Here is a 25,761-nt window from a genome sequence, read left to right as displayed (position 1 = left end):
GGCAGCTCGGTAACGAGTTAGGGCTAAGGCAAAATGACACGAAGAAGGGTAGGATCTCAGCCAATATATATTATAAGGTTATAGGTGACAGGTGAATATTATCACTTGTGACATATTATAAGCACACGTCACTTAAAACAAGTCATAGGTGATGGGTGAATAGTATCACCCGTCACTTATGACCAATCAGTGAACCGGTCAAGAAAGTCACAGGTGACGGGTTAACATGATCATCCGTCACCTATCACTTTGATAGATTTGATACTAATATTACAAATTTGACATTAATATTATAAATTTAATATATATAAATTCAAATTTGACATTAATATTACAAATTTGTCATTACTGTTACAAATTCAAATAACTTGAAATCTAAAATTCAAATTTGACATTAATATTACAAATTTAATATATGCAAATTCAAATTTGACATTAATATTTCAAATTTGACACTCAAATTCAAATTTGTCATTTTTATGCTTTCTTGACATGGATCCCTTTGTTATGGTCGGAGTGAAGGTATGTAGTTTTCTCGGTCGGCAAAAGGTGTAGCACAATTGCAGTAACAAAAGGGGGATTTTATTGAATTGATTGAACTCTCATCAATGATGTTTGCAACTCTGACGATGTGTCTTTTCCCAACGAGAACCACATGACGTTTATTCTTTGTTGTGTCAGTCACATAAAAGACTTGGCGAACATTTTTAGCGAGTACGAAGGGTTCAGACTTGTATCCAACATGTTTGAGGTCAACGCTAGTGAATCCATACTTGTCATTAGTGACGCTCTTTGCCCCATGTACCCAACGGCACCGAAACAGGGCTACCTTAAATCCCAAGTAGTTCGGCTCCCAGATCTCCTCTATTTGACCGTAGTATGTGCCCCTCTGCAAGTCATTGTCATAAGCATTTATACGAATACCACTATTCTGGTATATGCTCTTCTCATCTTGAGCAACCGTGTAAAATGTGTATCTTTGTCTATCGTACCATTGATATGTCATAATTGTGTATATAGGACATGATACCAGTCTTTTTATCAGAGTACTTGTATGAGTACTCGATTGTCTGATTCGATCTTGGAACAAAGTCATGAACCTTTGCATATGTTGTCTCGCAACCCAAGTTTCTGTCAGCCCTGGATTCTCTTCTAGCACCATCTGCTTGTGCTCATCAACATATGGGCATATTTTGCTTATTTGTTGCAGCACGAGTAAATGAGCTTGGTCATATGCCTAGGGATCATGACTTATTGTCATCTTTCTCAGAACCCCTACACTTGCGAGCCTCCCCTCATTACGAGACTTAGGAACATCAATTGGATTATTTGGGTCAATGTAATCAATAGATCACTCCAATACCTCCTTCGTCGTGTAACCCTGCACAATGCATCCCTCAGGAAATGCTCGATTCCTTACGTACGACTTGAGAATGCTCATATATCTCTTATATGGAAACATGTGATGCAAGAACATGGAGCTAAGGTAGTCCATCTTCTTCACAAGGTGAGCAGCGAGATGTACCATGATATCAAAAAAAGATGGTAGGAAGTATACCTCAAGAATACATAAAATCTCAAAGTATCCTTTTTCTATCTCCTCCAGCAAGTCTGGATTGAGCACATTTTGCTTAATTGCATTGAAGAAAAAGCACAAGCTCAGGATAGCCTCGCGAATCTTAATTGGGAGGATGTTTCTAATAGCTATCGTAAGCAGTGATGTCATCATCGCATGGCAATCATGGAACTTTATCATGGCAAAATTCATTTTCAGTTCTTTCACCGAAACAAGTCTTGCGATGTTGGACGAGTAACCGAAGAAAACTTTCACACTGTGCAAGAACTCATAGAATTCTTTTTTCTCCTTCTTAGAGAGAGTGATAGCTACTTGTGGTAGGTGTTTTCATTTGTCCGTATCATATGCATAGAGCTCCGGCCTTAAGCTCATTTCTTCAAGGTCAGCTCGTGTGTTCTCATGATCCTTTCCTTTTTCCCTTCATTTGGAGCAATGCATCAATCAGACTATTGTATATATTCTTCTTTACATGCATGTTGTCGATAGAGTGGTGAACGTCTAATTTTTCTTAATACTCTAGCTCGAATAGTATTGATTTCTTGTTCTATATTTCTTTTTGTTCTTCATTCTTGGAGGATCATTTTTGCTTGCTAAGGACAACATTGATATTCTTAACCTGATTGTGGACATCTTCCCCGCTAAAATGTCTTGGAGGTAACGCTTTCTCCCTTGTGCTATCGAACTACTTGTCTATGTTTCGGTACGGATGCTTCCTAAGAAGGAAACGTCGATGCCGCATGTACACTATTTTCTTTGAGTTGAACCTCAAATTGCATGTGTCATTTAAGCAATGGGGCAAGCTTCACTTTTTCTTTTGCTCTAACCTGATAAGTTACAAAGTGCTGATAAATCATTGATGGTGACAAACAATATAGCGTACAAGGTAAAGTATCCTTGTACTGATCTCAAACCTTGACGTCTTCCGACCAGAGTTTCTTAAGATCATCGACTAAAGGCCGGAGGTACACATCGATATCGTTGCCAAATTGTTTTGTCTCTAATATTAAGATCGACAACATAATATATTTCCACTTGTTACAAAGTCAGGGTGAAAGATTGTATATCGACAATACAATAGGTCAGGTGCTATGTGAGGTACTTATGTTACCGAATGGATTTATGTCATCTGTGCTTGTAGCGAACCTAATATTTCTCAATTCTTCACCTATACAACCAAATGTGGAATCAATGGTTCGCCACTGAGCACAATTCGCTTAGTGTCGTATTATTGTGTCGTTTTTACAACCCTCCTTATGCCAATGCACAAATTATGCCTCCAATCTGTTAGCAAACAAACACTTCAGACGGAAAATTATAGGAAAATACCACATCACCTTTCTAGGAGGCCTTTTACTTTTCTTGCCTCTATCCCCGTCAGCATAGTCATTTCTACGCTTATATCGATGGATTCCACAAACAGGGCATTGATCTAGCTTTGCATACTCTCCACGAAATAAGATACAATCCTGCTTACATGTATGTATTTTTTCTATTACTAGTTCTAAAGGACAAATTATCTTCTTCGCGTCGTAGACACCCTCGGGCACCAAGTTTTCCACCGGTAGCATGTCCCTTAGCAGATCCAGTAATGCTTTAAAACTCTTATCAGTCCGACCATAGTTTGCCTTCAGTTGTAGAAGCTTTAGGTTCCTAAATAACTGCGTGTACTTCTTGTAACACCCTAATTTTTTCACCTTTAGAAATTTCTTAAAAATTTGCTAGAATGAGTTCAAATAGTTAAAAGGGGTAAAATCCTATTTTATATAAAAGAAAAATATATTTGACATAGGATATAATTGATTATTATGCATTCATGCTGAATTAGCCAAATAGGATTTTTATTTGGCTTTTGATGTATTTTATTTGAAGTGGATTTGTTTTGAATTTGAATTTGAAATTGAATTTTAAAAAAGAGAAAAAAATAAACCTTCTCGGGCTGCCTTTTCTTCCCCCCGACCCAAACCTTTCTCTCTCTTTTTTCGGCCTCAGCCCAGCCAGCCGGCCTTGGTCTTCCTCTGCCTGGGCCTCGGTCCGGCCCAGCGTCACGCACCCCAGCCGAACACGCCGAACACGCCTACGCAGAAGCCGCCTTCGCCGTCGCCGTCGTCTCCGACCCGGAGTCTGCCGCCACGCCATCAACCGAGTCCGAGAGGAGTACGAGCCGTCGCCTTCCCCTTTTTCCGCGCGAGACCCAGCCTATATAAGCAGAACCCCTCTCCCGATCTCATCTCATCCCAAACCCACCGAGTCCCGAGCCGAATTCGTCGATCTCGAGCCCCACCGCCGCCATTGTCGCCGCCCTTCGGTTGAGCACGCCGTCGAGCAGCCCTAGCGTCGTTGAGCTTCACCCGAGCAGCCTAGCAGAACTGCAGCAGTCCATCGAAGCTCTCCCTGCCGTCGCCTTGGTTCCTGCGCCGCCGGAGACCCCTTCCTGACGAGATCCCAAGGTCCTCCGTCATCCCTTCCGTCGCCGAGCCCATCCCGTGCCACCCTGCCTAAGGTAAGCCCTAAAACGGAACCGATGTGCTTCCCTCTTTGGATTTCGCCGCTCGTCGTCGCTGCCGGCGAGCTGGAGCCGATTCCGGCGAGTTTCCCGGCCGTGCGCCGCCTCGAACCCCCTTGGCGCCGCTGTGACCTCCTTCTCCGATAGCTGAGCTCCTCTGAGTCGCCGGATCTATTTTGTGCGGCCGAGATTAGATCCGAACGTGCCCCTTCAGCAACCAATAGCGTAGCGCCACGTGTTCATACTTGAACCCAGTCAGCCGTTTTGCCATGTCATCCTGCCACCTCAGCTGCCATCTCAACCCTTTTGCCTATGGGTCAAACCAGTCAGCAGCCATGTCATAAAAGAGGTTTTTCAATCTAAAAATAATTTCAGATAATCCTTTTAAATGGTAATTTTTCAATAAAGCCCCTGAACTTCTCTATTTTTAGCAAAAAGCACCTGCCTTTTTACATATTAGTCCCTGATCTTTTTCATAATTACAATTAGGTCCCCTGTCTTTACAAAAGGGTCCCTGAACTTTCTGTTTTATTCAAAATAAGCCATTTTCTTTTTCAGATTAAACCCTAGATTTGTTTTAGCCTTAACTTTTTCGTCGTAGCTCCGTTTTAAGCGATTCTTGCGCCGATAGATTCGTTTTTCAGTGCTCTTTCTTTCTCGACAGATCTTATCTCGTTGTTCTTTTGATTTGTGCTCTATTCTTAGTATATCTTGTTTGTTTGTTTGCCGGTTATTGTGCGATTAGCCGACAACGCCCCGGATCAATTTGAGGAACATCAAGACCAGGAGCAAGAATACACTGAGCAGCAGCAAGGAGAAGGCAAGTGCCCTTGATCATATTTAACCTATGTTTTTAAATGTTTTGGTTTTAATAAACTGCATGTAATATCTGTTAACATGATGGGTAGTCACCTATATTAGGGTTTTTCCTAGATTTTCCCTTATCATCCCTTGGAACCTAGATGATTTATGGTTAGGTGTTTTTTTTGGGTAGATTGCTTAGCTATGCTTTTGGGATGTTGAGAAGTGTTATAATATTGACTAATGAACATATGCAACAATGGTCGTTAATGTATTAATGATCGTTAATGTGTTAATAGTCTAGCAATATGAAACCTTAGGCCTTGAGCAAAGTGGTTTGGATGGTTATCATGGTTATGATATTGGTTTAGTGTTTGCTCTAGTAACCTAAGTAAGGACCGATTCATGGAGCGACAACCCAAGAAGTAACATACCAACCACAAGGCTGATATGGGTAAGACGTGACATACTAATTAGAGTCTATCCAGTGTGTGTTGGGTCAGCACAAAAGGAGGTTTCTGGGTAGGAGTTGAACTCGTGTAAAGCCTGGCAGTGAAACCTAGTGGGCAGACACATACTAGGTTAGTCTCTAGTTAGTGGAAAGTGTCATACAGTGATTCTTGGCGACACACCACTAGCGTGTGTTAAGTGTCTTGCAAACACGGCAACATGAAATTCACTGACTCGTGGGGAAAGATGGACAACCTCTGCAGAGTGTAAAACTGTTATAACAGTCGTGCTCACGGATATGAGAGACTTGGATCCTCACATGATTAGAGGGTGATGGTTATGGTTATGGTTATGGTTTTGGTATAGGGAGTACTAGTTGGTGATGGTTCTAGTACAGGGAGTACTAGATGGTTTTGGATAAAGTACAGGGAGTACTAGACGGTTATGGTGTGCAAGGTGGGGAGCCTTGTATGCTGGATGCTGAACTGTATGGGTTACATTTATTTAGTAACTGCTTAATGTTTTTGAATTCAAATGTGTTTTCATTACTCGTATTTACGCAAATATACCATGTGTTAGCCTATTCTTGATATAAGCCTGCATATCATTACTTTCCCACACTTGCTGAGTACTCTAAATGCTCACCCTTGCTTTCTCCTACAAAAACATATGCTGCTCAGTGGAAGATTTTGAAGATTTTCAAGACGACAACCTGGTGTTCTAAGGAGCGTGTCTTCCAGTCGGTGCCTGTGGAGTGCTTGGTCGCCGATGTTTTCGTCCCACTGCCGTCGTTTAGATGCTGTCGTTTAGCTTAATTTTTGAGGTTGTTTAGGTGAAGTTTTTATTCTGTAAGAAGTGAACGTTTATTTAATAAAAGTATTATTTTTGCTATTTCACCTATGACGTCTTTATGTGTGTTAACTTCCTAGGCACACATAAGCCGCACTTGGTTTTGTCCGTTAAAACCGGGTGTGACACTTCTCCTTACAGTTAGGATAAAGGGACGTCTTGGAATCTCGCACAAATTCCTAAAATTTAAACAAACTCACCACTATTATACTCATCACGCCGCTCGACATCCTATGCCATCTGGTTCACATTCTCCATAAAATCCTCGAGATCATTATCATTGAAACCTAATATGTCCTCGTCACTGAGATCATGATCCATATCACCGGGTGTAAGTCCTTGATCCACACTGTCAGTATGGAGGCCCCGATCCATCTCTTCTTCGTTAAAGCCTTCCTCATCATGTTTGTTCCAACATATATAATTCTTTTTAAATCTACGCATGATCAAATATGTATGAATATTGTCTAGTTTCGAAAACTTCTTATCGTTCCTGCAAACTGGACAAACATTTATCCACTCCTTATCAGCTTTATTGCATTGTTTATTGTATAACAGCTTTCTTCTCCCTCTCAGACAACAATGATAGTTACGTGAAGCGAGACCAGGGCATGGTAAAGTCTGTTTTGCCCTTGGGAAACCCAGAAGCTGCTTTATCCCCTCCAAAGTTTGATTACAACCAGCCTTTCGTAAGTTAATTGACTTTCAAATCTTCAGTATTGCTGCCATCTTAGAAGTTAGTGTTTCATTTAACAACTGTTTTCCAGGCTTGTATTACTTATCCATATGCTGCTGATCCATATTATGGTGGAGTCTTAACAGGATACGCATCAAATGCCATTGTGAGTTTTCTTTATGGTTTACAGTTCTACAGCTCTACAGTATTCTCGATGTATATACCGATTAACATGGTAAACTTACATAACAAATATTATCCAGCTGTTTTGGTCGAGTTTCTGACGTTTCAGTAACTGCTAGTTTTAAAACAACTTTACCCAGAGAACCTTTTGTTCCCACCTATCATTTGTGCTTTACTATTTTTATTGCCCAAAATGCTTTCAAGTTTCAAATGAAAATGGAAACTGGGCAAACTAGTTGGATTTTTACGTTTTACCAGAGAAAATTGTTTCTGATTGGCTAAACTAATAATGACACTTAATAGGAGTGTGCCCAATTCAACAACAAAATCCAGGAGAATATGAAGCCCTTTTCCCCATAATTTATGAGCAAAGATGTAAATATGTGGATTTGCTATGTGCGCGCACTAACCCTTACGTGTTATCACACAGGTTCATCCACAACTTAATGGTACAGCAAACTCTAGGGTACCATTGCCTGTTGAACCTGCGGCAGAAGAGCCCGTATTTGTCAACGTAAAGCAGTACCATGCAATCCTCAGGAGAAGGCAAATGCGTGCTAAATTGGAGGCCCAAAATAAATTGGTAAAAGGTCGGAAGGTAAGCCTACAGCATTCCGCATTTGTTCCTATCAATTTCTCTAGTATGCTTCATTATTTTGCACAAATTTGGGATGCACTTGACTACTAGATTTTACACTTTCTTTGCTCATATTCAGATGGTTATCAGTCCAGTTCAATTAATTGACTAGTATCTTTTTGGCATTCCAAACCTATTGTTTCTGCTCACAGTGCATGCGCGAACCATCGTGTCCAAGGATCTTTTATCAAAATTTGATCTCCCAAAAGAACAGTAATTTGCATACCTTTCTACATCACTTGATCCGTCCACTTGCCACGTGTAGGGTACTCTTTTTTACCATGTAAACAGCCATTCTAGAATGTTTTCTGTACTCTCCCTACTTTTAGTGTTTTCTTGATGATAGAACAACAAATAAACCTTTCTATGTATGCACATTCCTTACAATTATATTTGTATCGTTAATTTCTTATACCTGTATGTTCTCTAATGGCATCTTAATGAAAGCAGAAGCGTACACATATGTACAGAAGCTAGCGCTTCATATGCTGCTCACACTATTGTAAACCGACGCATGCTACCAACACATGAACACCAGCATTACCATATTAGCAGGCCACATAGCAATACGTACCATTCCATTGATTCATGCGTTCCTTTAACCAAACAGAAAGAGCACTATGCCACTCAATCTCTCTCACCAAGCCATCCTATTAGTCACACAACCATTAGGTACAAGAATTTATAGATGAGCACACAGTAACATAGTTGTATACAAAGAGAGAGGAGAGGGAATTTGAACCCTATGATTCCAAATATTTAAGTCTTGCAACCATCATGAGGACCTTTTCTACTGGAATCATTCCATTCCATTCCATTCCATGTGACACATTCGATTGTTGAATAACATTTTCGTAGTACTTCTTTCCTGAAAGCATCAGATAGCATATTGTAGGTATGCATAATTAAGCTAGATACAATAAGCACTTATATTCTTTTCATTTCTTTATAGATTTCCTTTTTCTTTCTACTTAGATGTGCCAGATTTGTTTCTTCCACACATGAATATACTTGACCAGCTATGTTTAGGCATCTATTCGAAAATTTTCCTGGATATATTAATCAGCATGACACCCTTCTCTTCCCAGCCGTACCTTCACGAATCTCGACATTGTCATGCAATGAAGCGAGCCCGTGGATCGGGAGGCCGGTTCCTCACCAAAAAGGAGCTCCAGGAGCAGCAGCAGAAGGCACTGCTTTCAGTTCAGACTCCAACAGGTGGAGTCAGCAAAATGGCCCTCGGCAAGAATGGATGCCCTGAAAACAGCACATCTCGCTCGCCTTCGACACCGACGAGCTCTGGGATCTCAAGTGTTTCAAATGGGGGTGGCATGCTCACTCATCAAGAGCACATCAGCTTCTCATCTACTGATTTCCTCCCCAGCATGAACTTCAGCACCCAGAATGGAGGTGAAAAGAGGCTGCCAATGGCGTGCGCCACCAAGCCCCCATCGTGAGGTGAACAGCCTCGATTGTGGGGCGCTGGTACCATCACTGGCACGCTCCGGTGCGCCCACGGCAATTCATCCTTGGCTTATGAAGTACCTGATAATAATTTGCTTTCAGTTTCATGTGGGGTAGAGCTTGTCTAAGATCAACCCCATTTATAATTGTTGAAACAAAAATAACTAAGGAGCTACCTGTTGATATATTGTGGACACAGAAATATCCTGATGCTTCTTGATGTACCATGTACACTACTGAAGTATGACTGGAGAAAACGTTTAATAATGTAATCGTGGTTTGGAAGAATCTGCTGACTACCTGCGTTTATCCTGTTGCTCTTGTCACACTGCGTATCATCTGCCTTTTTTAAGGCAATGTTGGCATGTGGCATTTTATTGAGCTATTATTTGTAATTCCTGAAATAGCTATGTATATCATACTTATTTCGTTTCATGCCCACAAGAGCCAAAGTTTGTCTAAGCAAATTTTTCGACAAATTTGACTAGATTTAGCTGCTGTTTGATTCTATGCCAAAATGTTGATAAGAAAGGCTCCTTGTTTGGCACTGTAGACAACCAATTTGCACACCTCAATTTTAGCATGCCTAAATTTTGGCCTGTCTTTCGTACACTCCGTTTATCCAGAACCCAAACATGCCCATAGCTTCCCAAATACATGAAAAGTGAAGCGAGTAACATAATAATTCCTTATTTTCCACTCTCACAACAATGAGTGAGAAATAATGAAATGCGTAAACTTTCAGTGGCATTGGGGAATTGTCCCGAAGAACTATCTGCAGCGAACTAGTTGCTAACTTGGTTTCCTGGCAGGCAGGAGCTGGAATTAGATTATCTGTAACTCCTAGCAGATATAGCACTTGCTGGATGCAGAACATCAAGACCAAAGAAATTATTACCCAGTGGGATTCATACAAAGCATACACGGTTGCAATTAAGTGCAGGAATTTCATTTCTTCCAAAAAAAATTCTAGTTCTTCGTACTTTTGGTTTTTTTTTTTTTTTTTTTTTTTTTTGCAAAGAAGTATCTATATATGACACAAAACGTGAGTTAGATCTAAATGTTCACCAATAGAACATGATATTCACAAGGGGGAAGGACATGCAGGTCAACGCCATTCAAACACTAGGTTTTCCCACTTTGGAGAGGTTTCATATCTTCACCTCCCGCACGTCATTTTGTCCAAATGGGGTGCCACAACCTGGACATTTCCGGTGGCGAATCTCAAGGTTCCTCTGGATACATGGCGAGCAGAAGAGGTGGAAACATTTGGTAATCACAACCTGTGAACGACCAAGTGGAGAAATAGGACACTCATCAGCGTAGGTAGCAAAACTGGTCATGCAACACCCGTGAGATTAACAACAACAACCAAAAAAAAAAAAAAAAAAAAAAAACAGGAACTTCATGACAGATATAAGAATATTGTAACTCTACCATCCTGATTGAGACACAGATTGAGGTCATTCAAACATAGCTGTACGATACATCATACATTACCTCTTTAGGCCGATCAAAGCAGACACCACACTTGAGAATAGCCTTGCATTCTTTTATTTCATCCTGGAGCTTCTGGATAGTAGCCTCTTCAGTCTCAGAGGTAAGATCCATGACTTCCTTTTCTACTTCTTCATATTGTTCCTCAAGCTTCCTCCTCTCGCTTCTGGAATATCAAAAAATGTAATGAGCGACTGGTGGCAAGCCATCAGCATAGCAAGACCAACTTGGAAAAAGTTATAACAGCGGCCTAACCTCTCATACTCTAGCAGCTTTCTCAGCTCAGCTATCTTTTGCTGAGTTTGCTCATATTCTTTCTCGGAGGATCCAACAGAGGACCGAAGCCACTTGAGCTCCTTCTCTGTGTTGGATACCTCCAGCGCAGTCCTTTCCAGGATAATTGTAAGATGCCTGTTATCCGCTGAAGTTTTTATAGCTTGTGCTACGCAAGTCTTCATCTGTAAAAATCATTCAAGCCACTTCAAAACTGAATCACTTCCAAGTGTAAAACTAAAATAAAATAATTTAAATTGATGTTTGCTATCACAAGCTTTCTAGGATTCTGTTGGCAATGGCACACAGTTAATTTCAGACTGCAGGTTATCAACAAATGATACTATATAAAAAAAAATTACAACAGAAGTAGAAGACTACCTGCTCCTCACCACAGGCAATTTTCAGTTTAGATGACTCCGTAGAAGTGTTAATTTGCTGGAGTTGCTTCTGTAGCATGAGCTTTTCAGAGAGGAGGGAAATAGAAGCCTGTTTCATCTTCACACTATCTGATACCAGCTGTTAGATGAGAATCGAGTTACTGATAGGAACTAATAAGAAAACAAAGATGATTAGTTTCTGGCGATGCAAAACTGCAAATAGAATTTTATAAACTTGGTTAATGTGCTACAGGTTATAACTTTCGAGCAACAACTGGCTAATAGATACCCTGAGGTAGCCAAACGGTCATACGTGAAGCTCTGTGCCTCTATACCACTACAACATTGCACAAATACACCATAAAACCCACAAAACCAGGAAAAGATATTCTCATCTAGATCCTTCCAGTCCATGCATGCCAGCAGTTCACACTTGTTGCATGTCAAAATCTGGTTGATGGCTTATGTACCTATTCTTCTGTGCTAACAAGGTACAAAACTAGAAATACTAAGGTTACCTGCAAATCTACAAGGTTCCAATATTTTACAAAGCAGGCAGTGTCATGCGTGAATATTAGCATCAAATACTCATGGCATTTACCTTCTATTCGTATGATACAGGCAAGTCCAGCCACTACAGAACATTACGAGTTTGCAGTCTTGTCGTGAAAAAAGATGAAAAGGAAAACTAACAAATACCTTTATGTTAAAGTCATCTCTATCAGTAAGCTGTTGAAGAAGATGCTGATTTTGCGTTTGCATGTCTTCATATGCTTGACCAATTGTCTGTGATGCAAATATCATATGCTTTCACACATACAAACAAAAACTACTGTTGAGAAAAAAAATTGAGCTAACCTCGATTTCAGAAATGTAGGCATCTCCTTCGGCCTCTTTAATTCTTATTGCCTCCTTGAGTTCCAGAACATCTCTGACAGACATAGAAGATTAGAAGATCAAATCTTTCATTAAACAATCTAATATTCACTGGTTCACAAATATAACAAATAATGCCTGCCACTTTACGTGATAAGGGCAAATATAAGACTACGCCCAAGGGATTCCCGTCGTGGGCGAAAATTCCATCGTGAAGGAATTTTCGTTCCCTTCAGCGCTCCAACGGTTTCCCTTCACAGTTCCCGTCACGAAGGGATTCTCAGGGTCATTCCCTTCAAAACGGGATTCTCTCCCCTTTCCCTTCGCAATTCCCCTTGAAGGGAAGCTGTTGGAGATGAGAGAAAATAAAAGGAATGGGAACAGGGAAGAGAATCGGCAAGGGAACGAAATGAAGGGAATATGGTTGAAGATGGTCTAATAGCTCATATAACTACACAACATTACTGGATATTACATACAACTTGATAAAAGCATGAAGATTTTTGAGATAAACTGAATCATAAGAAGAGAAGCCATCAATTGTTCTAGCTTGTAGACATATGATTGTCCCCAAGAGCAGATAGCCAACCTTTCAGATGCATCTACTTTAGCCCTTAACTCTTCCAGTTCTGCTTCAGCAATTGAAAGCCTTTGCTGGCATGCAGCTTCAGTTTCATTTGCTGCTTTTACTCGAAGCTCGAGACTGTGCTCATATAAACTAGTCCTCAAATATTCAGCCTGGCTGCGAGCCTGGTTTTCTGATTCTTCAATATCTGTAATTGTACTAGATTCACAAGGAAGGAGTGAAAATGATACGATATAATGAATGAAATGAAATATATATGTATGTCTGTCAAAAGACTATGGTACGTGTATGTAATTTTTGCACTATACAGACACTTTCTCAATCATCCATTGTTCATCCCGGAAGTGGGAGTGGAAAAAATGTTGCAGAGGGAAAGGTTCGAGCAAACTGCAACTAATGTTGAAAGTAGCATGGCTTTACTCCTCTTATTTTCTTCATGTTTACATTTTATATTTTCTGAACTATATTTGTCTTTCTGCAGTTACGAACGACATTTTGAGGCCTATGTCAATTAGTTCACCTGGTTGCAATTCAACTCAACACTGTCATCACATTTCCTCAACAACTTGATAGATGTTTGACCAGGTCATGATTATTCGTAGATAGCACACTAGATAGCTAAAGTCAATAGATGCATAAATGAAATTAATTTGAGAATAGGAGTAAATATAGACCTAAAGTAATACTATTTATTCATAAAATAGTACTTTGAAGAATTAACTCTAAAAATCAGAAAGCAAACACATATCAACTCTTTTATATACTATCTAACAATCCTGAGCTCTAGTAAACCTAATTTTGAAACGAAAAAGACATCTCTAAACTGTGAGAATAAAAGTTCAAGCAGATAACCAGGGAAAAAAGAATCTTATTATGAGGACAATACAACAATACAATTGCTAAACCATTAAAAAATAGCATCAAAATCGATATGAAAAACAACATGCAAGCCATACCTTGACTCAGAACATTCTTTCGCGTACATATCTGCAATATATTGCAACTCCTGCTTTTCCTGCTCCAACTCCTCAACCTGTTGAAATTTCGTGGACAAGGTATGAATGAAAAACCTGCAGCCTCTGTTAGTTGTAACTCCACTTGCAACTTCATTTCACCCACTTGTGCTTGAGATTTGCATTTCGTGAATGATGATAATTAAACTTTAATTTCTCTAAGATAGAAGAAGAATATAATTCATGACCAAGCTATCCAACAGTAAATAAACGGTTCCATCCACCCATATCTTGTAAACCTAAACATCTTGATATGCTGCTAGTCCCTATGATCATTGCAAAATACACAGCTCATGTGTAATTTTACTTTGGATGCAAATGAAAGACTTCAATATGGCCATGTGAGCCATTGGAACGAGCGATATTAGCTACCTAATTGCAAGCTAAATGTATTTTGATTCTTAAAAGAACAAGAAATATGTTGATCAGTAACATATTTAGTATTTTCAGACACTAGAAATCAAGGCTATCACCAAAATATTATGCTAACCTATCAAGCTCTTTACCATTATAATGTTGTATGTCCTCAGTAGTCACTACAACAAAATTTTGATATAGTTGCTAGTGGTATATCATAAATACAAGCTTCACAAGCAACACAAAGACCAGTGAACTACAGACTTCCTCAGGGAATGTAAAATATATGTATAAACTTCTCAGACTCTCAGCACCACCTTAGAGGAAACAGAGAAGTATTAAGGATATCATACCAATGCTTTGAGGGACTTGATATCATTGACTTGTGAGTTGTATTTATCAGATATCTCCTGTTGTTCATCAATCTGAAAATTCAACATATTTTCATCAGATGTACTAGATGTTTTGCTAGCCCTTTACGATTTCTGAAGGAAAAAAAAAAAACTCGACCACGGGAAGAAGACGTCCCCCTGCCTTTGTCTTAAGAGAGGGGAGTACTGAACCCTTTAGGGAGGTACTCACACGACCTGCGAGCACCCGGGTTTGAGTCCGGATGCGAGGCCTCTCAATTGGAGATCGCTCGGTTCTCACGATTTCTGAAGAAGAGGATAGCAGCATAGAGAAGTCTAATTCAGAAATATAAACTCTACTGAATTTTTTGAGTTTGCGCTGTTAGGAATAATAGCCCATGGGGGCAATAAATAGAGTACATGAGGAAAACCCTAGACTAGGAGATTGCTATTATACCCTTAACATGCGCAACATCAGCATATAAGTATTCTAAGTGTGCAACTGCATACGATGACATCAAAGTATAAATATGTCTATCCCACAGTGGTCCCACATATAATTCTGCTTTAGCATGAAAAGTATGACAATATGAGTCCAGTGAAATTCAAGGACTCCAAATTATCCAAAAACCATAAATTCCAGAGCCATTATATACACACGGTGTTTGATGCTCAGAAGATATCCTGTGCCTAAAGTATTAAGCATTCTGCTTTAAACATAAGCATCACGCTCTAACAAAGCATATAGCGATGCCAGTTCTAATCTGAAAATACTGTTTTGGACTCAGATGTTCATCTCTTCTGAAATCAGACAGTTATGTAAATAGACAAATTAAATTGATTGCTCCTTGGATTTATCATATATGTCAGATACATAAACGAGGAAAATATATCTCAAGGAGAAACTCAGGGGAAATCCAAAAGCATGAACTAAAGGACAGATATGATAAATAAAAAAGTAGCATGGAACCAACAGGATGTGTTTCCGGTGGTGGTGGTGGTGGGCTGGGTGGGGGGATGTTGGCTGGAACACCACCACCCGGGTTCAGGCTGGCAGGGTGGTGGTTACTTTAACATTAGGAAAAAAGAATTCCATGGAAGGAGTATGCATTATGTTTCTCATTAGTGTGTGGGAAGCTAGGGTAAGCTTCAAAACAGCATTCACAGACATGACTAAGAATACAAAACAACTTGACAGATGCAAAATAAGGGGAACAGTTGATCAGATGTAAGACAGACCTTCTTAGATAACAAGGATCTTAAAGAATTGGCTTCCTCACGTAATGCAAGTGCTTCAGAAGCCGCATCCTTTGATCTACTCAACTGATTCTCCATCATTTCCATCTCTTTGGAGAGTGCTGCAGCCATAACATGAATCTCATCCTTGAAGTCTTTTTTACCTAACAGGGGAAATGAGAACAAAGTATATTACATTCTGCAGGAAGAGATGAACCACAGACCTCCTCTTAAACAAACTACTTATGTGTCAGGTCCCCTCTACCTGAATCTTGCAAGGTTTCCTCGACCTTGATCTCAAGATCATTCTTTTCAGCCATGAATATCTGAATTTGATGTTCCAGTTCTTCAATTTTGGTCTCATAAGTGGTAATGGTTTGTTTAATATTGTCAACTGATTCAGCTTTTGCACAAATTTCTTTCTCCTTGTGCACGAGCTGGTCCTTGTCATTCTAAATTCACACAAAGAAAAAGCTGAGGGAAAAAAACAATACCAGTGCAAGGCAGTACAACAGAGGACAGACAACATACCTGTAATACTTCAACTAACCCCCTATAGCGCTCTATCTCAGTACTCAGATGCTGTAATTGATCATTAAGAATTGTGTATGGTTTTGATACGAAAACATAGTTCTCATCTTTCAATTGCCCCTGCATACATAGCACAGAGAAATAAGAAAAACCAGGATCCAACTTAAAAATGCAAAAAAAAAAAAATGTCAACCCTCCAGTACAAATGAAGGTACCAACCTCAAGATCTCCCAGCTCCTTGGATAGTATTAAATTATCCTCTTGAGTCTCATGGAGTTCAAATAGACGGTTTCCTGCGAGGATCTGCCCTCAATTGGGCAAATTGGCAGTAAAAGATCAAACATACAGCTAAAAGATAAAAAAATGAGAAGATAAGACTTGTAAAGAGCATCCATGTCAAGAAATTGCAGTTTTATCTGATTACAGTTCATAAGTACCTTAGCCTCCTCAACAGAATCTTTAAGGTCTTGCCAGCTCATACTTTTGTCTGAAGATTTATCAGTAGAAACATCACCATTCACAACAATTGCAGCAGATGCATCCATAACTGAACCATGCCTCTGCAACTGGAGCACAACCAACTTTCGTTGACTTTCCTCCAGCTCTGCTATGCTTTCCTCTAACTCACCTGCAATCCAATGTAAGCATATGCATTATGGATTGGTTTGGATTATAGAACAGGTTAGCCAAAACTTTGTTGACCAGACTTAAATTTGGTAGGCATTTATTCCATGCTAATTCATGTGCAACCAAATATTAGTACAAACCAAAGCCCTTCTGAAATAAATATGCAAAGCATGGATAAGGTCTAAAGCACAACCAGGATTTATTCCATACAATAGGGCAACTTTTTGTCATACACCAAAAAATGATATGGTATGTTCCAATCTAGCCACTCGCATTCACATATCGTACATGTAAATAAGACGAAAAAAGTCAAGAAACGTGAATGGCTCATCTTAAATGCAGATACAGCAAAATTTCACCCAAACCAAAGCCAAATGGGGGAAGGATGAGGGAAGGACATTTTTTAACACCTGAAAGGCGCATAATTTCCTGTAGCTCCCTTGAATGGTTGCTTTTGAAGGCCTCAATTTCATCTAGATACCTTTTGTGCTTCTCATTGATAATAGAAATAGCTTGACTGACATTGTCAACCACATCTTTCAAGTGATCATTGTGGTTTTGAAGGGCAACAATGACATCTAAATTTAAAAAAGAGAACAGTTTAAGCAAATGGATAATTGGCAAATAATTTAGGTGCAGTAAAAAAAGGGAAAAGGTACAAGATTTCCTTTTTTCTTTACCTTCATTTGACTTTTGTCCATTTAAAGCTAAACATAACAATTCACTTCTCGCCTGCTGTGAAGCAATAGCCTCTTGCAGGGACTTCATCAGAGCAACAGTTGCTGAACGGCGAAAAGCAAGAGCTTCTTCAACAAATTCCAACAAGCTACTGTAATTATTATTTTTGAGATTGCTGGACTTCAAGAGCCTGAAGAGAAATATCTCTTCAGAAGGACACGACACAAGAGATTCTGAGGAACAATGAGCGCACAATCAGCTAAAAAAATATCACTAGTGAAACAAAATGGACCTTGTGAAGCAATACTAAACAAACATGCCACAACCTTCCGATAACTCTTCATGGTCAAGCACTTGTAAATTGTCCAAATCCCCACCAACCCGTACCCCAAGCAGGACCAAATCATCAATCAGCTATAATTTAGATAGACGCAATAAGAAACATGTCAGACTGGAAAAGATCCATACAGCAATGCTTATATCAGACCCGCAGGAAAGAACCTGATTCCACATTTTATTCAGAGAAATCAGAGTTTTGTCATAAGAACATTGCTCGTCCCTCAGCTCCTTGAACTTGCCCTCCAATGCATGCATTTCAGACTTCTGTGCCTCCAATTGCTGCACCAACTTTTGGTTTTCATATTGAAGAGCTGTGGCATCCATCTGTAAATAAATAAATAACAAATAAGTAAATAATGAAAATGCAAAAAAGTCAGACCTACAACCGCAAAAAGGGAAACTTTAAAGGGCACTGAAAGGAACATATTAAGAGCAGGTACTCAGTTGGCTTGCAAATTTTTCTAACCAATTTATAACTGACACTCAAATTCTACATTAGCGTGGCATTATAACTCCTTATTACTTAGGGTCTGTTTGGTTTTGTCATGCTGCTGAACCAAACCAAAAATTTTGGCAATGCCAAAACATGGGCAAGAAAACGATGTTTGGATTGTGGTCGTACCAATTCACAGGCAATGCCAAAACATGGAGAAGAAAATGGTGTTTGGATTGCAGCCACGCCAAAGTTTGTCAAAACCGTGAGTATGGCACGTGGGGCCCATATATCACTATTTTTTGGCGTCAAAACAAAGCCAATATGGGTCTTGATTTATTGATTTAATTTAAGGAATATAGTAGTTCAAACGGATTACAACATTACAAATCAAATACATGGTTTAGAAGATAGTCGTTTGAAGCTTGATAATAAAAAAGTAACGCATATAAAGCACCCAACCAAGAGGTGACATCTCAGCACTAGCTTGCATGCAACCAAGCCAAGGCGCAAATGAACCCATGCAGCCTGTGCACTGTAGATTGCCGTTGCCAAAAATTCCCTGGGTGTTGCAAAACTTTGGTTGTAAACCAGACCGTAGCCCAATTTCAGGGCATTACCAAATTCGGTTTGGCTCACATTGGCTGTGAACCAGCCGCTTAAACAGCAACTCAAATTCCACACCAGGCTTCCACATCAGATCTTTCACACGCCAATCACAAACTCCTAAGTACTCTACCAAAGTATTGACTATGGGCAACTCAATATCTACTCGAGCACGGTTCCAAATTACTATCTACTGCATGGGAGTTCAGAATAATGCACCGAGCAGTTGAGGTACTTCCCTGATCAACGATCACTATTTAATTTCGATGTTTATTATTATCTTGGGTGGTATTTTATTCACTTCCAGTCTCAGGAAAAGTGTATAGCAAAAAGTGGATGAAAGGAAGAATTCCTATAGGAATATCCAAGCCCATTCCCACAGTCCAAAGGGCTACATAGGAAAATTTTCCTTGAGAACCCTTTTAAATTCCTACAAAAATCCTACGCTCCAACAAGCCTTCAAACTTCTAATCACAAAAGTCAAAAGATACAAATATGAAAAGGAGGGAAGCAAATTTACACCTCTGGCATCTTGTACCCAAGTCTGCAACTACCAATTTCATTAATGGAAACTTAAAAACAATATAAACAGAACTTTCCATCAAGCCCACTTTTTCCATAATGTTCACTAATTTGAGCCTACGGGTGTCCAGAAATGCCAAGTGGCAAAAATAGATGCAGCCTTCCTCCCACCCCCACCCCTCCCTCCCTCCCTCCCTCTCATTTCAGGAGGAGGCATAGTGTCGCTGAGTACTGTGGAAGTTCAGGGTTTATTTGGAACTTAGTAGCATTAATTTTTGTTCACATCTAATGAAAATAGTGGTTTTTGAAAACAAAGGTAAAGCCCTCTAATTTAGTTGGAAGTAGTTGGAACTAGCTTTCCCCATAAACAAGTCAGTGACATGGTAAGGAAACGAGCTAATAAATGAAACAGCCCTAATTATAATGCATAGCACCTATGCAGCTACATTAATTTAGAATAAACAACAATAAAACATTTTATCCGGAGCCTATTTCCGCTCCTATTGAGTAGCTAATATTATAATTATGTCAAAATCTCCTAATATCAAATTTAAACCAGAGATTTTTGCACACGGGAGGTTAAATGAAAATATTTTACTGTCAATATTCCAGTTCAGCTCTTGTTAAGAAATCTCCAGAACTGTAATACATCTAAACCACTGAATTCTAGATAAAGAAAATTAGCATGACCATGATGCACAGAACGACCAAGCTACTTCCAAGGCTCAATTCCTGTCTCGAACAATCGCTACATAGGATGCAACAACAGATTGCTTTTCTGAAAGCACCTAAGTTAGACCCCCAATTTTTGTTTTGAAATATGAACAGCAACAACAACTAGGATCCCTAGTCCATTAATGTCAACTGTGACCTACCAATCTTGCGCACGGTGAAGGAGAAGAAGAGTCTAATCAAACCGAACCAGAACCGTGGATGGATGGCTGGATTAGTAATCCACTATGCAGCAAAGTAATCCGCCACTAAGAGATTAAGGTTCCATCTATCGCAGCTCCCTGAACAAAACCCTATCTTAGAAAATTCCAACCAAGCAGAGTAAGGGTTCCTTACCAACACAAGAATCCAATCCCAAGTCCGGATGGATCAACAACTCCACGCAAATCCAACAGCAGTAGAGGGTGACGTACGAGGAGGAGGAGGACTGCTGCGCGGGAAGAGTTCCTTCGGGGTGACCGGCGTGCTTGGGCGGGGTGCTGCTGCAGCCGGGTTCGCCGGCTCGAGGGCCGGGGCGTGGGCGCTGCAAAAGATGAGGAGGGCAGGTGTGCGCCTGTGTGGGGAGCACGGCGTGCCGGGTTGCCTTGGCTGGTGGGTTGCTCGGCGGAGGGGAGGAGGAGGGGCCGCCGGTAGGGGCGCTACGGCGAGAGAGGAGGAAGCGAATCGGAGCGGAGCGGGAGGAGATGCTCGGCCGTCTCGGCCCAGGTGTGCTACTTTAGGCCCTTTTGGGCTCCCTCGGTTCGGCCCAACTCGTGAGTCGTGACCCTTTCATCCCCCACTCTTCTAGGATTCTTTAGAGGCAATTTTTTATGAACATTAGTATCCATTTCTATGGTCTTTTTTGAAATTAGGATTAAGCGAGGCCGCTTTGTGTGTATCTGTTCTGTACATATCTGTGCGAGTACTTGAGCTCAAACGCGGGTTGGCTCGAGCGTTCGTGCCATCCTTACCAACTAGGCTAGTGCCCGGATGCAATAGAGGTAATTTTAAAGTTTGGAGAATACTCTTGTAAAAATTTATTAATGGTATTATATGGGATAAACCTCAAGATTGCTGCACTGGGCTTGGTTGCTATTAGGCTTAGCTCCCAAGGTGGAAGAATCTAGCAAACACCTCCAACTTCATAGCGCGGCTCATAAAGCTTGAAATGAACTATGAGGGAGCATCATCCCGTGTGAAGCTTATGGCTCCTCCACCCATGTGATTTAGATCATAAAAAAAGTTGTGATTTAGGCAGCCCGCTAGTTTTTCCTCTCACCTTCTCTATCTAAAGCTAGAGCTAAATCAAATTAGCATGGGTACCCACAAACACGAGTGCTTTCGTCAAATTTATTTGTAAGCGTGTGAGGGCACACCCACGATTGTGAGTGTTGTTGTAGGTGTTTTTATCAAAGCTTTGTTGTTGCAGTGCTTTTCCTCTAATTGATAAAGAAAACTTGTGCTGTTTTACCCAGCAAAAGTAGGGGTGGGCGTGGAGCCTGATTGGCAAAGCCACTAGTAGGGATGTCAATGGGGAAATTTTCTATAGGAAATGGGTAACCATCCCCGTCTTGATTGGGGAAAATTTCCCCCGTCCCCGTCCCCGTTCCCGCCCACGGAGGAGAAAATTCTCCTATCCCCGTCCCCGCGCGGGGAATGTATACCCGACGGGTTCCCCGTCCCCGCTATGCTGACTGACGGGCTTTGGTGGGTTGGGATTTAGATGGGCCGTTTCTTGCATATATGGGCTATGGGGAGTTTAAAAATTTCAGGGAATCAGCCCCGCGGGGAAACGGGGGCGAGGAATAGAGAACCGTCCCCGCCCCCGCCATACCCGATGAGGGAGACTTTTCTCCCATTAAACCCCCGCGGGGGAAAATTGGCCCTATCCCCATCCCCTAATAGGGGAATTCCCCGTCGGGGAATGGGGATCGGAGCCCAGTTGACATCCGTAGCCACGAGGGAGTGGTCGAGCCCATCGGGGTTCGAAGCTTCAGCGTCGCACACCCCCGTTAAAAATAGTGTCCAATGAAAGCTCCGGATTAGGGGGTCTGGTTTTTAAATAAAAGTAGGGGTGGAATTTTTTTTTCACCAAACAGATTAATCGCACCGAACCGAAACGAACCAAAACAACCGAAATCTTCAATTTGTTCGATGTACAGTGTTCGGTACGGTGTTGAGATCGAGTGTTATTCGGTGATCGGTGTTTTTGTCGGTTTGCAGTCTCCATAAACCGAACACACTAGGCAACTATTTAGACCAAACAGAGCAACTATTTGCTCCGACCTCCCTCTTCCAGCCCATTATCCAAGAGCCAAAGGCCTATCATGAGCTCCCATCCATATCAATTATTGGTGGGTCACAACAATCCCAATCAAAGATGCACCCTAAAACCTAATGCACCCAACCACGTGCACACCCAACAGATCGAGAGAGCTATTGAATAAGGAGACATGGTGTAGGGAACCATCCAAATAGTATTTTAATTAAATATTAAGTCAATCATTTATATAATCACAACTACAATAATTAACCAGAATATCATCTCAGTAGTCTCGCTATGTGTTTTATACCCAAGATCGGAACACATACATTTACAACATGCTTCACCATAACAAGACATAATAAAGAGCTAGTAATAAATTTAGATTATATGTTTTAAGTGATTACAACTTTTACAATAATTTACATAACGAACACTAGGAGGATAAGAGTTAGTTTCATCTCCTAGTGGGTTAGAGTCACTACGTAGCAGAAAAAAACATAAGAACGATAAAAGGTGGGTAGTGCTATGTGCCCATAAACACCACCCCAAAAGACATATGCTGAGTAGATGATGCTACTCTTGCCCGCCGCTAATATCGGCAGACGTGAAGTAACCAAAAATTAATTCTTCCTCACATGAAAAACAAACAAACAGTGTGAGTACGAAGGTATTCACAAGACTTAATCTATAATTGGTACTTAATAATACCCGACTCTAAGGAGAATGCATTTGAGGATGCGTAGCAAGGAATCAGCCATAAAGGTTAAATAAATTTTTATAATACAAAAGTGATTTTGACTCAAGTGTGGTCTTTTATGATCTAGCCAAAACCCTTCTATCATGAGATTATCAACATATCCTATCTGCTATTAGAACCATCTCAACTTGACATCAACATCACCATCCATTTTCCAACATATCATCATCACTTCCCAATATTGAAACTCTACGATTGATGCAAATAGATAAAAGTGTGCTGATAACTGAGAGCGCGGAAATTCAAATTTATCTTACACCCTAAAGGGGTACTCCCTTTTTCCCACATGACACGAGGACCATTCGGCTTGTGACAACTTTTCCAAAATAAGCCCCAACCGTTTGAACATGTGCCTTGGCGTGCAGCCATCTAGAACTACTCTCTGAGCAAACTAGATACCCGTTACAAACCTATTATGCTGACAACACCTGAAACTTATACGCCAAAAGATCATAGCCAAATGAGGTATTCGGCTTGACTTACCATTATATCAAATGTGTTAAGTACGGAAAGTGCTAAAGCCAATTATATCATGATCGATGTTTAATCGATTCAAGCAGGTCTATAGCATCTGAGACTCCCTTCTCGAGCAATCCCTATTGCCCGCTTGAACCTCGCATCATCCTCACTAACTTACACATCCCTCCGTCATTATTATCTTGGTGAATAATAAGTAAGCCCTAACCTTGCAAACGATGGTTGAACCAGCGCTCGACTTCTATCGATGACATATACATGACTAAGAACATAACATTCATTTTTTGGTTGATAATCACACAAAGAACAACCTAGGTTACAACTGATCAAGAGATAAATAATGCTAAGGTAAGGTAGTGCAACAAATAGGATCTACCTATAAAACCCAACATTGACTAACTACATGCAAATATACATAAAGCGTAGTTTATCAAATTAGACTTCACATGATCCAAAGTACCAGGTAGAGTATACTTAGATATTTGTCTTGCTTCTCAGCTTCACAATTAACAATCACAAAGTCTAGATCACCCTCGATCACGCCCGCGTCATACTCTGGTCTTTCATTCTCTAAAGAAAAGTGCATGCAATGCGATGAGCATTAATGAGGTGGAATAAGATATGACACATGATGCGTAAAGAATGAGGATGCAGTACAATAAGCTAAGAGTACAATAACGCGCGAAAGAACAAAGAAGTTTACGATCTGGGTAACATCAGAACTTCCGACTGAAGGTCAAAACTTTCGACTTAAATTGGAACTTCTGACCAGGAAGTCGGAACTTCCGATCAATCGGACCTTCCAAACCTTCGAAAATATGGGTTTTCAGTTATCAATTTTTATTTAATCGGAAGTTTCGGTATAAAAGATCAGAACTTCCGATTTGGTCGGATTCTCTGGGTTTCCTTACGAACACGGGTTCCTAGGTTGGTAAATTATATTTAAATTGGAAGTTCCGATATTAGGGTCAGAACTTCCGATGTTGGTCAGATACTCCGGGCTTATACAAAAATGAGGCTCTCGGTTGGGTTAACTCGAGTTTAACCAAAAGTTTCAATACAAAAATTGAAACTTCTAATCCTTCCAGATTGCCTAACTTCGCGAAGGAACCAAGGCCGATTCAATTTGAATATCTCGACCCAACCCACATAAGCATATATAGGCACTAAAGCATTGGTTCTAGACCTAACTCACCCACTCCAAAAGCATGAACACTTGCTCTACTCATCCAAACATTCCTTCTAGCTCTATTTCCTCAGGAACGTGACAATGCTTCATTGTTCTTCGATTTGCAGCTCACAAACCCATCCAAAACCAAGCTAAAACGTGCATTGCTACCATGAAAACCCTATAGACTTACCCAAAGTTCTTTGTCGAGGTTGGTGACCGTCGGTGAAGGGGAAATTGGTGGGATAATGCTTGTGGAAGAGAGACCAAGGTGCTGCAATTTTAGAGAAGAGAGGGGTGACGAACCTCCCAATCTTCATGCATGCAAGAAAGAATTGGATGGATTGGAAGCTAGAGAGATGGGGAATGATGTAGTATAAAATGCATACCTCGAATATTGTTCTTGAGAATAGATGTTGGGTGGAGAATGTAGAAGAGTGCTTGAGGGAGAGAGAGTTGCTACCCTTTCTTGCTCTTTGACCGGTTGGAGTGCGCAAGAGAGAGTGAGTGAGTGAGTGAGGTGGAGGGGAGCACATTTTTTTCACCAAACCGATTAAACAACACGGAACCAAACCGAAACAACCGAACCTTGAATTTGTTCAGTGTACGATGTTCGGTACGGTGTTGAGATCGAGTGTTATTCAGTGATCGGTGGTTTTGTTAGTTTGCAGTCTCAAGGAACCGAGCACACCGAGCAACTATTTGCATCGACCCCCCTCTTCCAACCCATTATCCAAGAGCCAAAGGCCCATCATAAGCTCCCCTCCACATCAATTATTGGTGGGCCATAAAAATCCCAATCCAACGATGCACCATAAAACCTAACGTACCCAGCCACCTGCCCACCCAACATATCGAGAGAGCTATCGAAACGGGGAGACATGGTAGCGGCAGGTCAGCGTCCAGCTGGCTATGATGCAGGAAAGTGGACGTGGCCAT

At 40.6% G+C, this 25,761-nt stretch overlaps 2 protein-coding genes across 22 annotated transcripts in view; one reads left to right on the top strand and one right to left on the bottom strand.

Annotated features, from left to right (window-relative positions):
- Window positions 1-9,427, top strand: part of LOC133915953 (nuclear transcription factor Y subunit A-7-like) — a 32,893-nt gene extending 23,466 nt beyond the window's left edge. For 2 of the 4 annotated variants that reach the window (XM_062359381.1, XM_062359380.1), the window contains exons 4-8: window positions 4,825-4,899; window positions 6,756-6,868; window positions 6,947-7,021; window positions 7,469-7,636; window positions 8,764-9,427. In XM_062359381.1, the coding sequence (XP_062215365.1) occupies window positions 4,825-4,899; window positions 6,756-6,868; window positions 6,947-7,021; window positions 7,469-7,636; window positions 8,764-9,132 (800 nt within the window). In that variant the 3' untranslated portion in view covers window positions 9,133-9,427. Of the gene's footprint in view, window positions 1-4,824; window positions 4,900-6,737; window positions 6,869-6,946; window positions 7,022-7,468; window positions 7,637-8,763 lie in introns of all 4 variants that reach the window. The other 2 variants (XM_062359382.1, XM_062359383.1) reach the window with 2 other exon arrangements.
- Window positions 9,428-9,992: 565 nt separating this feature from the next.
- On the bottom strand, window positions 9,993-20,852 carry LOC133915951 (E3 ubiquitin-protein ligase BRE1-like 2). 18 transcript variants are annotated; one of them, XM_062359365.1, is made up of 19 exons: window positions 20,512-20,852; window positions 18,045-18,206; window positions 17,870-17,957; window positions 17,546-17,776; window positions 17,276-17,443; window positions 16,676-16,866; window positions 16,458-16,541; window positions 16,239-16,358; window positions 15,973-16,159; window positions 15,711-15,871; window positions 14,475-14,546; window positions 13,708-13,784; window positions 12,755-12,949; window positions 12,148-12,220; window positions 11,989-12,075; window positions 11,291-11,428; window positions 10,892-11,094; window positions 10,640-10,802; window positions 9,993-10,422 (listed from the first exon to the last, which is right to left on the bottom strand). In XM_062359365.1, exons 2-19 carry the CDS (start codon window positions 18,204-18,206, stop codon window positions 10,291-10,293), a joined length of 2,532 nt encoding a protein of 843 aa, XP_062215349.1. In that variant the 5' UTR covers window positions 20,512-20,852; the 3' UTR covers window positions 9,993-10,290. The 18 variants fall into 18 exon arrangements, 14 of the variants coding, with proteins under 14 accessions (XP_062215349.1, XP_062215350.1, XP_062215351.1 ...); XM_062359366.1 differs by having other exon boundaries at window positions 20,589-20,852; XM_062359367.1 differs by lacking the exon at window positions 20,512-20,852 and adding an exon at window positions 20,319-20,456.
- Between the last annotated feature and the right edge of the window lie 4,909 nt (window positions 20,853-25,761).

The sequence above is a fragment of the Phragmites australis genome, chromosome 4 (assembly GCF_958298935.1).
Source record: "Phragmites australis chromosome 4, lpPhrAust1.1, whole genome shotgun sequence".
NCBI classification, from domain to species: Eukaryota; Viridiplantae; Streptophyta; class Magnoliopsida; order Poales; family Poaceae; genus Phragmites; species Phragmites australis.
Note: the sequence above shows the minus strand (reverse complement) of the source record. Positions and strands in the feature narration are given on the sequence as shown.

Coding starts and splice junctions, on each gene's coding strand:
- LOC133915951 (XM_062359365.1), bottom strand. CDS start 18,206: ATGGATGCCACAGCTCTTCAATATGAAAACCAAAAGTTGGTGCAGCAA. Junction 15,872..15,972: donor GGAAACCTTGCAAGATTCAG/GTAGAGGGGACC, acceptor TTCCCCTGTTAG/GTAAAAAAGACTTCAAGGAT. Junction 13,785..14,474: donor TCAAGTCCCTCAAAGCATTG/GTATGATATCCT, acceptor AAATTTCAACAG/GTTGAGGAGTTGGAGCAGGA.